Below are 17,218 nucleotides of genomic sequence, written 5' to 3' on the forward strand. Positions count from 1 at the left end.
GGTGGGGAGGGATGACCCAGCTCCTGGGTCCTGGTTGAGGAGCCGTCGTCTCCACCTCTAGGAACCAGTTCAGAGGAGGGTCCCTGTCAGGGCAGATTCATTCAGCCACCCGAGGTCCTCTGTAAAATCAGAGCTGAGCTGAGTGGTTGGGGCAGAGAAGGGACAGGAGGTGGTGCTGCCCCTCTGAGTAGTTACCTGAGACAGGGAGCCGAGAGAATGCCCGGAAGGTCATTAATGAGCCCTGACATTGGCCCATCTCCCCTCGCTGACAGAAGCTTTCTGCAAGGGCTTCATATTTTTCCTTGCTCTGGATTTTATAGGAGGCCACACTGTGTCGGGGGCCCCGAGCAAGTTCTGGAAGGGTGAGGGGAGTTTCTGAAGCAGGGCTGGCAGCCTTGTGAGGGAAGAGATCCATGAACGCCCATCCTCTCCCTGAATCCCAGCTGTGCTCAGCAAGCAAGGGGAGGTTCTGAAGTGGATCTGGGAGGCTGTGCTTTTGAAATATCCTCGATTTTGGGGAGGGGAGCCGACTCACTGTTGTAGGTAAGCCAGTTGGGGCTGGAGGGCTGGGAACCAACGAGGAGAGGCAGGGATTCAGATGGAACCTCCGTCTTGGGTGTTTAGCTTGAAGCATGTTTTTATCAGAAAGACCTGATTTCCTGTCTTGATGCAGACAGGAGGGGACAGCTTCCATCTCCAATATTTCACGGACTAGCTGTGCTGCGCCTGGGTTCCCCTACCAGAAGGCAAGTAGTCTCAGCTAGGAATGGGTCACCTTGTCTGTCTCCTGTCTCCTTGGAGGATGCCTCATCATGGTCATGACAGACGGGAGAGCCTGGGGCCTTGGAGCTGTCGTAGTCCTGCCACTTCCTTCCTTACGCAGAAAAGAGACGGACACAGGAGAAGGGAGAGAGTGTCCCACGGGGCCAAATCGGCCCTCTGACCGCAGCACTGTTGCAAGGTTGTCCCTCCTCTGCCTCTCTGGGTTAAAATTCTACTAAGGAACAGGAGAGGAGAGCTGGCAGGTGGACTCAGAAGGAAGGAATGGGAGGAACCAGGGCAGTTTTCCTATTGGGTTTTAGTGTTGTGTAACTAATGAAAAACTGTTTTTCGGCAATGGAACCAAGCTCTCTGTCTTGGGTAAGTAAAAGCCTTCCCCAGGGATAGTGTCTTGTAAGGCTGGAGTTCCAGAAGGACTCCTTAGAGAGGGCAGGGCTGGAGAACACAGCAGGAAAAAGGCTCAGACAGTGTGCGTGAGCGGAGTGGGTGCTGGAGCTCCCAAGAGTTCTGGGTGGAAGCTCCTGGAAGGAAGGGCCCCACACCAGTGATTCTGGGGTTTGCCACACTCATGTTGTACTGTGGAGCAACGAGCCACTGCACTTTGGAGAGGGGACTCGACTCTCTGTCCTAGGTAAGGTGCAGGACCGGGGTGGTAGGGCCATTGTCCCTTGGATGCAGAGTCTTTTCTCCCTTCCTAGCCCTGGTGGAAGGGGGTTGAGTTAACTCTCTCATTCCTGTGGGGCTTCTAAGGAGCTGTGTCTGCCATCACTTTGGGTTGATTTCTCTAAGTCTTCAGGCCATAATCTACCTCCTCACTCTTTCCTCAGTCCACACTTCCTTCTTACATGTGTGATCTGCCCTCCTAAGCCTCGTGCACTCCCTTTTTCCCGGTAGAACGCTTAAGCTTTTCTCCTTAAGGATCCCTTTGGTCTAGAGCCCTGACTCCCGGTAGCGAGGGGCGGCCACCCCTGCTCCCAGGGAGCTAAGACTTGCACTCTGGCTGGAGGCCTCCTGCGGGTTTTACCACAGCCGTCTTCAGCTGTGTTCCTATAATTCGCCGCTCATCTTTGGGCCTGGCACCAGGCTCACCGTGACAGGTATCGGGGCCCCACTCCTGACGGGGGGTGCCTGTGATGACCACAAGGATCAGTCCTGGGGAGGGGAGTGGGGTGTAAGGCCGGGGGCAGAGCCACCCTTCCCTCCTGGAGCTCCGGCGGCCTCTCTCACCCTCCCGGAGCTTCTCCAGCTCGCTCTGCTCCCTTTGTGGCAGCTCCTCAGCTGCCAGGCTCCACGGTTGGTCCTCAGGCTTTGTGTTTGCTTGATCTTCTCTTCATTGTTCTCCAGGACCCCTTCTCTCAGCTCTACTTTTTTCAGCAGGTGTGTCATTTCACTTCCCTTTCTTATCTGATCTTCTCCCTTTTTCCCTTCCCATCCTGACTCCATTCCTGCGTTGTTGACCCTGTTTTGGTGAAGACCTCTGTCTTCTCTGTTAGCATCCTTCCCGACGTCTACCTCCAGCTCGGAACTCTGCCCCTGCCTTCAGCGTCCTCCCTCTCTCTGTCTCGACTAGTCTCCAAGACCCACGTGTGTCCTCCTGAGGTGGTTTAAGGGCTCGGGAGGCAGCAGGGGACCAGGTTGGTGAGACTGGGGTGATTTGAGGGGTGCTCTGGAGCCCTGAGGACAGAAGTCCATGTCATGGCATCGCGGGTGCTGCAGGGAGGTCTCTGGGGGGCACTGTGCTTGGTGGGAGTCAGAGGAGATAAGTCTGAATAAACCATTACAACTGGAAACACACCGTCTTAGCAACAGACGAGGTATAAAGAAGAGAAATAGATAGAAGGCCCCATTTTCTCAAACCTCAGGATCTATGCTGGGATAGTAGGGTACAGGGCCATCATGAAACACCATTACTGTGCTTGGGGGGATGCAGACAGGTGGGAGCCATGGGAGGGTCTGGGCTGGAGATATAGACGAGGCTGGAGGAACGGGACACATAGGTCCTACCAGATTGGTTGAGCAGGCTCTGTCCTGCAGATGGGGGCACATGCCAGGGAATGTAATGGAAATTGGAAAGTAGGAATCACTGGGATTCACAATGCCTGGGTTCATGGGAAGAGGGACTCGTGCAATTGGAATGTGGCTTAAACTGTCTCAGGGTCTCTGAGATGCAGAAAATGCAGATGATAATGCCAGCCTCGTCGGGTCCTTAAATTGTAAGGGACCAACTTATGTGAGAATCCTTTGGAAAGGAGTCACCTTTAGTGACCATCCTTTTCATTCCTATTGTTTATCATCACTGTGTCACAGAGTTTGCCTTTTTCCAAACCTGTGTCTCAATTTTCCCATCAGAGATATTCCCCCAAATTTGGATAAAGTGGAGACATCAGAGTTTGCCATGTTTCTCCTCCAAAAACTCACTCCCCTGGTCAAAACAGAACCAAATAGAGGGCAAGTACATTCGGGCAAGCAGGAGGGTACTTCAGAGATGGATGTGGTTTCTTCCATCCCTCCATGTCTTCAGATGAGGTCATGCCTTCCAACAATTCCAAAAATTCTCTCCCATCTATCAGGCTTGTAAAATGGCCCAGGACTTTACAAGATGAACCCCCAGATAAAATGGCCCTCAGACTTGGGATTTTTCATACCCAGCAACCAAGTTTTACTGCTTTTAGAAATGCAAAGCATGACTGTGAACCAGGACTCCAAAGCTGACAGGAGGCTTGCCGGGCACTGAAAAGAAGAAAGGGCTCAGCCCATGAGCAGTATTTTTCATGGGATTACAGCCATTCTGGGCAAGCTACCACATACCCCGTGTGCCTCAGAGTAGGAGTGAATATGGAACATCAGATAAGATAATAGCAGGGGCTCCTTGCCTCCTCAAAGCAGGTTACATGTAAAAAAAAAAAAATGTTTAGCTGGGTATTGTAGATAGAAAAAAATATAGTCAGATGCAATGGGAAAAGTGTCTCTTCTAGGCAAGAAAGGCTAATTCTAATATGTGCTATCACCCAAACAGACAAACATATACACCTTGCAAAAAACAAGGGAAATGATAATTAGAAAAAGTCAATTTACTTCCTAAGATCATGTTGCTAGTGAGAATCTTCTGCCTCAAAGTTCAGGTTCATTCAACTCTACTATAACCGCTTCTAAGTCTAAAAGATTACATCATGCACCAAAGAGGGCTTTGAACAAGAAAGAAATATAGGCAGTCATCTTCTTCTGATAGATAATTGAACAAGGCCCTGAATTTGAGACTTCGCAAAGAAAGCCAAAAACATCAGGACAAAATGCCACCTTAGGGAGGTGGAGGAGATAGTAGGCAGTGTGTATCCGTAGAGTAACTGAGAAAGAAGTGGCAAAGTGGAGGGAGAAAACAACAGAGAATGGAACAGTGACTCCCAAGCAAATAGGACCTACTACTACATAATTTTGCTTCATCATGACCCCCTTCTCGCCCTTCCTTTCTCTCACACACACATGCAGAGCCCCTACCAAACCCAGACAGCTCTCAGACCAGCCCTGCTCCCAATCTCTCTTCCCTTCCAGAGGACCTGAAGGAGGTGTTCCCACCCAAGGTGACTGTGTTTGAACCATCGGAAGCAGAGATCAGCCGGACCGAGAAGGCCACGCTCGTGTGCCTGGCCACAGACTTCTACCCTGACCACGTGGAGCTGAGCTGGTGGGTGAACGGGAAGGAGGTCCAGACTGGGGTCAGCACAGACCCTCAGCCCTACAAGGAGCAGCCCACCCAGAAAAACTCCAACTACTCTCTGAGCAGCCGGCTGAGGGTCTCTGCTGCCTTCTGGCACAACCCCCGCAACCACTTCCGCTGCCAAGTCCAGTTCTTCGGGCTCACGGACGGGGACAACTGGACACTGACTAGGGCCAAACCCATCACCCAGAACATCAGTGCTGAGGCCTCGGGCAGAGCAGGTAAGTGGGGCCTGGGAGGGTTAGGCAAGGAGTGAGTCAGACCAGAGAGAAAGGGAGAGATCCAGGTCAAAGACCAGAAGGACTAGATACACAAAAAAGGGGTGGGGGTGGGAAGACTAAAGCCCAACATGAAGGAGAACAGGGCACCTCGGGTTACTTCCTCCCCTAGATCCTCAGCCCAACATGGCTGTGCCCAGGGGGCCCCTTGCTACCAGACTCCCATCCCCTCACTGGTCCTAGTTGCCTAAGAGGAGGCCCCTGACAATGGAGCAGCATGAGGAAGACAGCTCCAGGGCTGTCCGAGGAGGCTGACTGCATCATCTGACTTCTATGTGTTTATGACCTATGAGTCTATGACTTCAAAGGCTATGACTTAAGGCTCAGTCTCTTTAAGTAGTGGCCTTCCCTATTCATCTATTTTTTCCCCTTTCTTTCTTTCAGAATGTGGCGTCAGCTCAGGTAAGAGACCCTCTTTTTTCTTTCCAATTCCTATGTTCTTTGCTCTGGAACCAAAGAATGGGGAACCCATGGACCCTGGGGGAAGAGGGGTGGTAGAGGGCCAGAGACACCTGCTCACAGGTACCCACCTGCTCTCCTTTCCCACCAACAGTGTCCTATCAGCAAGGGGTCCTGTCTGCCACCATCCTCTATGAGATCCTGCTGGGGAAGGCCACCCTGTATGCTGTGCTGGTCAGTGCCCTCGTGCTGATGGCCAGGGTAAGCAGGAGGGCAGGATGGGACATACAGAGCGGAGGTGACACAGCAACTCAGACCAGGAGTATAGAGACCCTGCCAGGACCAGAGTGGGGCAGAGAAGAAGTAGAGGGTTTACCCACGTGCCTCAGAAGACACTTTGTCCCTCTGGGATTGCAGGGGAAGAGCCATGCTGGGAAGGAGAAGCTAGGGTTACCTGAAAACCCAATGGAGGTTGTGAGGAGCCCTATTCATCTTGTCAGTGGGCCATCCTGCTTTCTTTCAATCGCCACCACTCCTGGCTCCTGGTAACTCCCAAAACCTTCTCTTCTTCAGGTCAAGAGAAAGGATTCCTGAAGCCAGCTCAAAGGTGGAGCCAGAAGCTTCAGCCTATTATTGCTCCAACATGGATTCTCCTTTTTCCATTCCTAGCCAGTGCCTCTGAAGAGCTATTCTAGTCTCTCTACTCATCCCAATAGCTACCCCCTTATGTGCTTGCACACCTGGACACTCATGACCGAAACCTCCCCGACCCAAGGGGGACCCTAGTTTGCGTATATTGACTGAACCAATAAAAATGGCTTCTTCTGGCTTGATTCTGCCTTGTGAATGTCTAGATATCTCTTCTGCCCATCTCTGAACTACCTGTGTGACTCCAGTCAGAATAGAAACAAGAGATATTCAAGGAAGGTCCAGTCCCCTCAGGTATGAGGGGTGAGAGACTCAGCCTATGGCTGACACTGCTCCTCCTTGTCAGGGGAACTTAAGAAAATATGAAAGTTGGTGATGGGATGTGAAGAGGTGTACTCTGGAACAGCCTAGAAAAATGGTGATGTTGACCACAGGAATTTTCTGTCCTACCTGGACAGAGGTGCTCTGAGAAGAGCAGACCAACCAGGTGTGTCCATCTGCTAACTGGTCATGTCCCCCTGGCTAACAAAGCTCGGTATCATATCTATCACCCACACTCCTTTCAGCTGTCTCACTGAGTACACTCTCGTCTTCATTTGTCACCAAGGAGGTTTCCCAGCTGAGAAGAGAATGTACTGACTTGGCAATTGGTTCTCAGTAGCAGATGTGTCTTCCAGTTTAAGTTACAAATCTGTTTATAAATTTCTCTCTAATGAATTAAATGAGTATGAAAATGTCCCCTGATCACTCGTGGAAGGATAGAAAATAAAGTTTCCCTAAAACCAAGCATCAGCCCTATCCTATTTCTAGAAATCCTTCAAAAGTCCTTTGTTGTCTCATTGCCACCATGGTGATGTAGTCCCAAGTCCTTAGGGTGGCGTATAAGACCCATGATTGTCCTCCGCCTCTTTATTCCACATGCATCTTGCTTCTCTCACCCCTGAACCCCCTGAGCCACTTGCTTTCAGGCCATTTTGCACTCCTCTACCCAGAACGACACTGTACTCTAACTTGTACTTATCCTTAAAGATTTAGTGCTGATACCTTCCCCTGCAAGAAGCTTTCTCTGGAGCTTCCTTGTCCCTTACTCCTCCGAGGTTGGAGTAAATGCACCGTATATTTTGTTATCATGGTGCCCTGGGCACACCTCCTTCATGACATTTATCACACTTGATGGAAGCTACCTCTTTACTTATCTGACACCCCCATTTGACTGTCAGCTCCTTGATGACAAGGATGCGTTATTATAGTATCCCTGAGATATGGCATAGTACCTTGGTTCGGTGTAGGAACGCAATAAATTGTCTTTGAATAAATGAATCAATAAATGAGTGAACCCAAGTGACCCAATTCAGGAGCAGATAAGGCCTGCCTGAAATAGCCATCTACCCTTCCACTTATAAGACTGCAGCACACAGCCTTCCCTCTCTGTTGCAGCATATATGAATGCATATATATATTCACATACACGAATGTGTGTACTCACTCATTAAGCACATATCATTGCAATGTTTTGCCACTAACTAACCTTCAAGAAAGTAAAGATATCCACATCACAGTTCCCAAGAAGCTTATCTCTTCATAAGGGGGATAATTCATGAATAGAAACAGCTGAAATACAAGGTGATGCTCTGAAACAACATGAGCTGTCTGCTAAAATGCAGTCAGAGCCTAGCCCTCAATTTCTGACTGGGATCATCAGGAAAGAGTCTGAGAAGGTGGCAATCTCTTCAAAGGAAGAATTGGTCTCAATTAGCCACGTGGGAGAGTGGTCATGACAGTCAGAGGCGTGAACAAAAGCTGAAACAACAGAGTCAGGGACTTCTGGGTATTTTCGTTTAGTGGAGTGCAATGGTCAGAGATGCAAGTAATAAAATACAAGGCTGAAAGGCAGGTTGGTGCACGCCACTCTGAGGATGGACTGGGATCCTTGAAACCAGCAGAGGCCTGGCACATAGCAGATGTTCATTAAACATTTGTGGGATAAATGAAGGATAGGGAGCTTAGACTTGGTTCAGGAAGCACTGCGGAATTATAGAGGTTTCTGGGCTGTTTGTCCTCATGCTGTAAGTTGCCATCACCTGCTCTCTGGATTCCACCCCTCGCTCCTCCCACCCCACCTCACTATAAATGCCAGTCTGTGCAGGTGGGTACAGAGAGTCCCAGAGGGGAGACCTGATGACATAGGAGATCTCCTCAGAGCGGTGTATGTTCCAGGGTGGAGCCTCTCTGCCCACCCCCCCACCACCACTAGCACCATGACCTTCCCCAAGCCCCTCTCCACTTCAAAGGCACTCTGAGTTTGTCTTTTCCCAGCCCCACTCAACCAGACCAACCTCTGCCACCTGCGCTTCCTGCCTCGGCCCAGTGGTTGTGGGAGGGGGACCAAAGAGGAGGAAACATTTTTGAATCATGATGTAACATTGTGGGGACTGGGGGGGGAGCACGATGATTCAGGTAAAGGAGGTGCTTTTACAAAAAGCCCTGCCTCAGAAAATGTCTACTCCCAGCCCAGGGAACACAGCTCCTGGATGGGGAAAGTAGCTGGAGAGGTCTGTGGAGCTGGTCCCTGACGTGGTCTTGCAAGGACTTGGACTCAGTGAACACCTTTGCACCTCCCTGCTCCAGTCTCAGCTTCCCAGGAATATGAAGGACCAAGGCATCAAAGTGGGATCATCATTCAGTGCTTCTCATAAAATCTGCCCTTTGACAAAGTACTTGCACATGTGTTATTCATTAAGCACTCACAACAACCCTGTGGGAAAGATAATACCCCATTTTTCAGGTGACAAAACTAAAGCCAGAGAGATGAGAGGTTATAAGTAGTATGAGGCAGGGTCTAGCCTGGAACACTTCCCAAGTCCAGTCCAACCACCACCACCAATACCCCTACAGATTTCAAGTCCACTGGATTGTCCCCAAGCCAAGTTGATTCTTCTCTGCAAATTGGGGGTGGTATTATACAATGCCCAGATTACCATGTCCAGCTAATTCTGGAAGTGGGAAGAGAGAAGCCACAAAGGAGAAGGAGTGTGCGTCCTCAGTCTATGCCAAGAGAGTTGGGGAAGTGGGAGGAATTCTTGGCAGCCCCTTCCCACTGTGCCTACAATGAGCAGCACTTCGGGCCAGGGACCCGGCTCACGGTGCTAGGTAAGACTGGCTCCTCCAGGTGGGAGGGAGGGTGGGCTGCTCAGCCTGGACGACCCCCTGAACCCTGGTCCTCGGGAAGCGGGCGCTGGACCCTCCCGGGCCCCTAAGTCGGAGAAGGCGCGGTTTGCTCCTGGGTCCCCAGGGCTGTGCAAACACCGGGCAGCTGTTCTTTGGGGACGGTTCCAAGCTGACCGTGCTAGGTAAGGAGGGCAGCAGGGAGTCCGAGGGCGTCCGTGGGGCGGGATGGAGAGGGGTGGGCAGCCGCCCAGCTCCATTTGGGGCAGTACTCAGAGGCGGGGCTCGGCGCCTGGGCCAGGGACTCCGGGTTCTGGGTGCTGGGTGCGCGATGGAGCGCTCCGGGTTGGCGGGGACCTGGGCTGAGTCCAGGGCAGGAGGAGAGGGCAGCTCCGGGTTTTTGTCCTGGGGCTCGGGGCTGTGAGCACAGATACTCAGTATTTCGGCGGGGGCACCAGGCTGACCGTGCTAGGTAAGCTCGGCGCCCGCGGAGCGGGGAGCAGCAGTGGGGGCGCTCCGGGACGCCAGGGGGGTAGCGGGGCCCCTTTTTGTGCTGCGCTCGGGGGCTGTGAGCCAAAACCCTCAGTACTTCGGCCCAGGTACCCGGCTGTCGGTGCTAGGTAAGCGAGGACGCCAAGAAGGGACGCGCGACAGGTTTTTGTGCGGGGCTCGGGGGCTGTGAACTCACAGACGCAGTACTTTGGACCCGGGACGCGGCTGCTGGTGCTGGGTGAGCGCGGCGGCGCGGCGGGGCTGGAGCGGGCGGGTGGCGGGCCAGGTTTTTGGGAGGAGCCCCAGGGCTGTGTTTTCCAGCGCTGTCCTGACTTTTGGGGCCGGCCGCCGGCTGACCGTTTTGGGTGAGCAGCCGCGGGACCAGCAGTCCCGGCGGCGGGGTCAGCAGGGAAGGCGGCGGGACCCAGGGCGGTTCCCAGTCTCGGCATTTGGTCGCCTCCCGTGCGCTGGGACCGGGCTGGGACCCGGGGGCTGGAGGCGGCTGGGGCGCAACGGGGTTTGCGTGTGGGGCTGGGTCTCTGTGCTCCTACGAGCAGTACTTCGGCCCCGGCACCAAGCTCACGGTCATAGGTAAGATTTGGACGGCTTTCCGCCTTCCAGCCCCAGCCCCTGGGTCCCCGGAGAAGGGTGGGGTGGGCTGGAGCCGGGCGGCGCGAGGTGTCCATCTGTGGGGCCAGCTCTGCAAGTGGGGGCGGAGGGGATGAGGTACTCACAGTCGGGGAACACCTGCTGAGGGCGAGGGAGGTTTTGGTCCCTTTTTTTCCTGAAGTATTTGGGGACTGGGTGAGCGATGGAGAAGGAGAGGATTTAGTAGGACACTGAGAGCTGCCAGATTGGACAAAAAGCCTGAGGAGGAAAAACCTGGGCCGGGAGAAGTGTAGGCGAGGGTGTAGCTGCTACATGGGGGGAAAAGGAGAGCAGCAGGAAAAAGCGGCGAGGAGCACGGGCGGCGGGCGCCCAGCTGAGCCAGCGGGCTCCTGGAAGGTGTAGACGGAGGGAGCGTTCAGCAGAGGAGACAAAAGATTACAAACTAGAGTGGACTAGAGACGCCAGAAAGACGGACAGATAAACGTGTCAGTGAGAAAAGGAATCAAAACACGCCTGGGTTTGTTGATTTACTGTTTACAATGTGTGGATTTAAAATTGGATTTAAAACTCCTGCCTCACTCTTCCTAAACCTCAGACCCCTGAGGGCCAGGGCTGTGTGTACAGCATTCGTTCCTGCAGTGGGCTGGATGGGGACCTCAGCCACTGGGGTGCACTCACCCCCAATGTACCCCCTCCACCCAGCCTGAAATCTGCCCTCACACTCAGTATTCTAGGTTAAACAGCCTAGATGGTGCAGGAAGTTCCTGTGTCACAAACACATATTAAAATGCAGATATTTTGCTGTGAGGTGAGGAAAATTCCCAGGAGGCTCTTAGAGCTGAAAAGGGACCTTAAATGTCACCTGGTGATGAGAACATGGAGGCCAGGGAAGGGAAGTAACTCACAATACCAGTGTCTTAACTTGGATTATTTGATAACAACAAGCACTGTTTGTAGTTAGACTCATTAAACTGGAGCCAACCGGGCTCAGCTAACGTGTGCCCCCAGGAAACGCTGGGTTCCTGTGATCATCTTGGGGCGGGGGAAAGGCTGAGGCTTCAGGACCAGATAAACCTGGATCCCAATACCTGGCTCTCTAATGATGGGTGACCTTGAATAGGTGACTCTGTGTGGACCTCCCTACCATTAACAGTACCTTCCACTTAATATTGCTGTGAGGGTTACAAGAGAAGCAACATGTAGAGTATCTAGCAAATGGTGGATTGTTGTAATTCAATACTTCCCTTCCCCACCCATCCCCCAGGTGGGCACTGGGGAGGGAGGCGAAGGGGGAAGCCCAGTGCCAAGAGAGGGGCAGGGTTTGGCTTGTGGACAATGGAGGGCTGGGTATGTGTGAGAGGTAGGCTGGGAACAGGAAAGATGAGCTTCACAATTCTGCCTGAGGTGAGTCCAACCCACAAGCAAAGCCTAAGCAAACAGAAGCTCACTAGCACACACACTTACACTCACATAGGCAAGCCCCCCCATACCCCAAAGGGACTCGCAAACACGGAGGGGGAACTGACCCTGTCCTCATTGTGAGGCCGTATAGACAGTGGTTCAGGGTGTAATGAAGGTTTGGCTTCTGTTTGTCCTGCCCATTGCATCAATAAACATCGTGGGGAGCCTCACACATGGCTCAAAGGACATCTTTAATTTTTACAATAAGGACTGAGGGTTTGCTGTGAGGGGGTCAGAGGAGTGCATTCTGTGGTCCCCCTGGAGGGCTGGTAGGATCCCAGAGGCAGGGTCTTGGAGGCAGCGAGTGTAATAACCAGGCTGAGAGCAGAAAGACTGATGGAGCCAGCACTGCAGATATGAGTTAGGATATTACCATCTGGGGTCGGGTCAGCCAGTAAAGACCTAAGGATGTGGTAGAAATTAGCAAGGCAGGAGTTTCGGGTAGGGAAGCTGACGTGATGGGAGGCAGGACCAGCTCAAAATGAAAATGCAGGGGCTCTTGTTAAAAAGTTACTTAGAATTTCAAAAAGGTGACAGCAGCCATTAAACCAAGCACAGGCCCTTCTAAGTGTGGGGTCCCGTGTGACTGCACAGGTCACATACTCATGAAGCCAGCCCTGGAAGTTAGGTCACATCCACGGGAATGTGAAGCATCAGTTAGAAGAGCATTTTCTCCATCTTGCAAACTAAACCAGATTCTCATAAGAGTGCGATTTCTTAATTTTAACAGAATTGCTCGGAAACAACAACAACAAAAATCAATGGAAAGCAAAGAACAGGGTAAAGTGAATGGAGAGCAGGCCCAGAAGAAATGAAGCAGTTGGATGAGAAGGCTGCATGGGCTTTAATGGCAATGCCTTCCCTGAGGCTCCTAAGACTGCACAGAGGAGAGGCTTAGACAAAATAGTATCAAGACAACTAGCAGCAAGAAGTTGCTCTGATGATCAGAGATACTTGTTTAGGAAGCTTGCTTGTAGGGAAAATGATACCATTTGGAAGCAGAAGAGCAAAGAAGGTTGAAGAATCCCTGAATTTGAAATAAGGGGAGATTGCAATCTGTTTGAGCTGAGGAAACTCAGGGGGTACCTGGAGGCAGGGGAATGGCTAGGATGACTCATGAACCAAAAAAATTCAGAAACCTCACATTCTCACGAGCACACCATAATATAATAGGATGCCCTCACATAGGTGTGCAAAAAGATGTGATCTGTATATTGTCAACTGAAGCCCCAGCCGGAAAATGACCCCTTTTTCCCCAATTTCCCTTTACCCTCCAGCCCCTCAGATTCAGACACAAATAACTTAGCTGAGGACGTAGGTTTTCTGAGTCCTATGTCATTTAATCTCCAGACCTACTCTGGAAAGTCAGTGTGATTCTCCCTTCACAAACAGGAAAAATGATGGAGATATATTAAGAGATGGTCCTAAAGTCACCTTGGTGGCCAAAGTCATTCTCAGATTTGGATCTTGTTCCTCTGATTTCAATCCAGTGCTCCATTTCAATAACTAGTACATAATATGGTGAGAAGTAGACAGATAAGTTTTCATTGATGGAGAAGAAATCAAATAATGTCAACGAAGGGACATTACTCAGAATGTTAGGCAGTGTCATTCCTAATGCCACTGTGGGATGGAGAGACAGTAGACAGTGCTGTCCATAGGGTGAATACAGAGGACAGGCAGGCAGAGGGAGAACAATCACAGAGGATGGGACGGTGACCCTGAAATGAACAGGACCTACTACTACATAATTTTGCTTCGTCATGACCCCTTTCCCGCCCTTCCTTCTCTCACACACACATGCAGAGCCCCTACCAAACCCAGACAGCTCTCAGACCAGCCCTGCTCCCAATCTCTCTTCCCTTCCAGAGGACCTGAAGGAGGTGTTCCCACCCAAGGTGACTGTGTTTGAACCATCGGAAGCAGAGATCAGCCGGACCGAGAAGGCCACGCTCGTGTGCCTGGCCACAGACTTCTACCCTGACCACGTGGAGCTGAGCTGGTGGGTGAACGGGAAGGAGGTCCAGACTGGGGTCAGCACAGACCCTCAGCCCTACAAGGAGCAGCCCACCCAGAAAAACTCCAACTACTCTCTGAGCAGCCGGCTGAGGGTCTCTGCTGCCTTCTGGCACAACCCCCGCAACCACTTCCGCTGCCAAGTCCAGTTCTTCGGGCTCACGGACGGGGACAACTGGACACTGACTAGGGCCAAACCCATCACCCAGAACATCAGTGCTGAGGCCTCGGGCAGAGCAGGCAAGTGGGGCCTGGGAGGGTTAGGCAAGGAGTGAGTCAGACCAGAGAGAATGGGAGAGATCCAGGTCAAAGACCAGAAGGACTAGATACACAAAAAAGGGGTGGGGGTGGGAAGACTAAAGCCCAACATGAAGGAGAACAGGGCACCTCGGGCTAGTTCCTCCCCTAGATCCTCAGCCCAACATGGCTGTGCTCATGGGGCCCCTCACTACCGTCCTCCCATCCCTTCACTGGTCCTAGTTGCCTAAGAAGAGGCCCCTGACATTGGAGCAACATGAGGAAGACAGCTCCAGGGCTGTCCGAGGAGGCTGACTGCATCGTCTGACTTCTATGTGTTTGTGACCTATGAGTCTATGACTTCAAAGGCTATGACTTAAGGCTCAGTCTCTTTAAGTAGTGGCATTCCCTACTCATCCATTTTCTCCCCTTTCTTTCTTTCAGAATGTGGCGTCAGCTCAGGTAAGAGACCCTCTTCTTTTTTATCTCCATTTCCTGTGGTCTGTGCTCTGGAACCAGAGAATGGGGAACCCATGGACCCTGGGGGAAGGGAATGGTAAGGCCAGAGATATCTGCTCACAGGTACCTACCTGGTCTCCCTTCCCACCAACAGTGTCCTATCAGCAAGGGGTCCTGTCTGCCACCATCCTCTATGAGATCCTGCTGGGGAAGGCCACCCTGTATGCTGTGCTGGTCAGTGCCCTCGTGCTGATGGCCAGGGTAAGGAGAAGGTCAGGGTGGGCAGGTTATTGGAGGGAGAGGGTGGAACATCATACAAGGGATATCTGGGGATCTCAGAGCCTGACCTCAGCCCTGATATGGCCTACTCTGTCAAAGAAAGTACAATGGGACTGCCAGACTGGGGAGAAAGTACAGGGATCATTACAGAATGCAGCCTCGGAGGGTGGGGAGAATCAACCAGCCCTACCCAAATCAATCCCGAGAGTCAGGCTCCTCTGACCCACTCCTACTGTTCCACGGCTGCCAGGACTCTGACAGTGTCCTCTCTTCCTCAGGTCAAGAAAAAGGATTCCTGAGACCAGCTCTAAAAGTGCATTCTGGATCATTTTTAATCTTCACCCTAGAGTCTCCTTTACATGCTTCCAATCCCTGTTCCTAAGGAGCTATTCTCTCTCTACCTTTCATCTCCTTCCTACATGTCTGTCCCTTCTCTCTGCTTCCCTGCAGATTGAGCTCCTTAATGCTGAATCTGAAATAGACTAAATTAATAAAAATGTCATGCTGGATCTAGTTGTGTCTCAGGAGTGTCTATGGAGCTCTGCCCTTCAAAGACCTACCTTCTGATTTGGAGAAAGCACCACCCCTCAAGCATATGGAGTGACTGACCCTCCTCTCTGACCAATGTTGCTTCCTCCTGTTCATCCTGATGGAGGATAGACCCCGTGATCCATACCCAAGAATTTGGGGTCCCCAGTGTCTAGGGTTAGTCTAAAGGGCAAGGAGCTGGGTTCTGGAAAGCTGCATAAGGATGAGCACAGGCGAACCATAGCCCCCACCTCAGCTCGGGACAGAGGACAGGGCAGACCTGTGGGTTAGAATGCCTGGTCATTTCTCAATTCGAGATTCAAGTTTAATTTATTATGCATTTAGATGTTATCTGTATCTGTTCTTAACATCTCCATCTTATCTTGATTTGGGATTTCGACATAAGATTTAGTTCTGCTCTGCATATCTAGGTTAGAATCCTAAAGAAGGCACCGAGTTGAAACTATTGATATGTGAAGCCTAGAGATTCCACAGAGGTCCAGGGGAAAAATGGGAAGGAAGCAGGGTCCAGTAGGGGCTGAGGTGCTACACCGAGTAGCCCTTCCAACAGGCACCTTCACTAGGGATGGAGAGGAGGCCATCCCAAATGCAGCATGTTAAGTGCATCCACTTGGGCGGAGACAGTTATCTCACTAGGGTAAACTCTACACGCAGGTTGCATTCACTGCGGTAGAACACTGCACTAGGGGAGGGGAGGGATGCAATTAGAGGACAGAAGGCATAGACCAGTGAGAGAAACCATGTGCAAGGTACTTGAGACCTAATGTCAGGGGTGAGAAGGAAGTCTGAAAGCCAAGCAGGCAGGGGGAAGCTGGAGCCCCTTATTGATAGCCTGCTCTGTTCCAGACTTTGGGCTGCGCACTGGCACACATGTTGTCCCACTTAGTCCCCACAATGACCCTAGAAGCAGGTATTATTCTCCTTACTTTATAGTTGAAGAAGCCACAGTTCATAGATCAAATGACTGGTAAGCTGTGAAACTGTGGCACGTTATCCTGAAGATGGCAATTCAAGAAGCTTTTCCCAAGTAGTGGCCAGAATGGTGTGATTGTCACGAAATGAACCTGGAACAGCTGCTTCCAAACTCCAGTGGAGGACCCACAGTAGCAGACTGAAGAGACCTTGATTCCTGTGTGTATTTGTCTCCTAACACTGCCATAACAAAGAACCACAAACTTGATGGCTTAGACGATACAAATGTATTCTCTCACAGTTCGAGGCCAGAAGTCCAAGATCAAGGTGTGGGTAGGGCCACCCTCCCTTCAAAAGCTCTAGGGGAGAATCTTTTCTTGTTTCTTCCCATTTCTGGTGCTCCTGGCATTCCTTGGCTTGGAGCAGCATCGCTCCAACCTTATGCCTGTCTTCACATAGCCTTCTGCTCCTGTCTCTGCGTCTCTGAGGATTTTCCTCTCCTTTTTCTTATCAAGACATGAGTCATTGGAGTTAGGACACACCCTGAATTCAGAAAGATTTCATCCCGAGATCCTTAACATTTACATCTACAAAGAACTTATTTACGAATTCGGTCACATTCTGATATTCTATATGGGCATGAATTTTGAGGAGACATTATTCATCCAGTGGGACACAGAGTGTCCAGGAACCGGAGATGAGGGAGCTTTCTAGACCAGCTCACACAGCCAGGAAAGGACATGGCCCAGGGCAGGCGTGGCCCAGGAAACTCATCACTTGTCTGTAACTTCCCATCAGCTGTAGTTATGTCTAGACTTATCAAACTGCAGTAGAGTTTTTAAAGTATTTTTGTTTATTTGTTTTTATAATGGCTAAAAAACCCAAAACAAAGGAGACAGAGTTTAGGCCCTAGACCAGCACCCACAGAAGCAGTGCCTCTCGTTTTTTAGACATGGTATCTCATCACAAGGCTGGGATGGGGAGATGGGCAGCTGAAGGGAAAAGTAAATGTCTCAGAGAGAACAGGGCTTAGGCAGGCTAGAGGGTGTAGACTGGAACAGGATGTTGGAGGACAGGGGTCTGTGCAAGCAGAGCTGTGAGGAGAGAGCTGAGCAGCTGTAGGACAAAGATCAAGGTGGAGGTGGTGAGAGGAGGGTTACCCTCATGGAAGAGAAATGGGGTCTGCGGGTTTGGTGACTGCAACCATGGGGATGCTGAA

At 51.3% G+C, this 17,218-nt stretch overlaps 1 gene segment (V, D, J or C); it reads left to right on the forward strand.

Annotated features, from left to right (window-relative positions):
• Positions 1-15,047, forward strand: part of LOC106801821 (T-cell receptor beta chain C region-like) — a 34,372-nt gene extending 19,325 nt beyond the window's left edge. The window contains 4 exon segments of the C gene segment in view: positions 4,330-4,716; positions 5,158-5,175; positions 5,327-5,433; positions 14,817-15,047. Of these exon segments, the coding sequence occupies positions 4,330-4,716; positions 5,158-5,175; positions 5,327-5,433; positions 14,817-14,837 (533 nt within the window).
• Positions 15,048-17,218: the final 2,171 nt, after the last annotated feature.

This window comes from Ceratotherium simum, chromosome 1, assembly GCF_057802395.1.
Source record: "Ceratotherium simum simum isolate JZ-2026a chromosome 1, ASM5780239v1, whole genome shotgun sequence".
Lineage (NCBI taxonomy): Eukaryota > Metazoa > Chordata > Mammalia > Perissodactyla > Rhinocerotidae > Ceratotherium > Ceratotherium simum.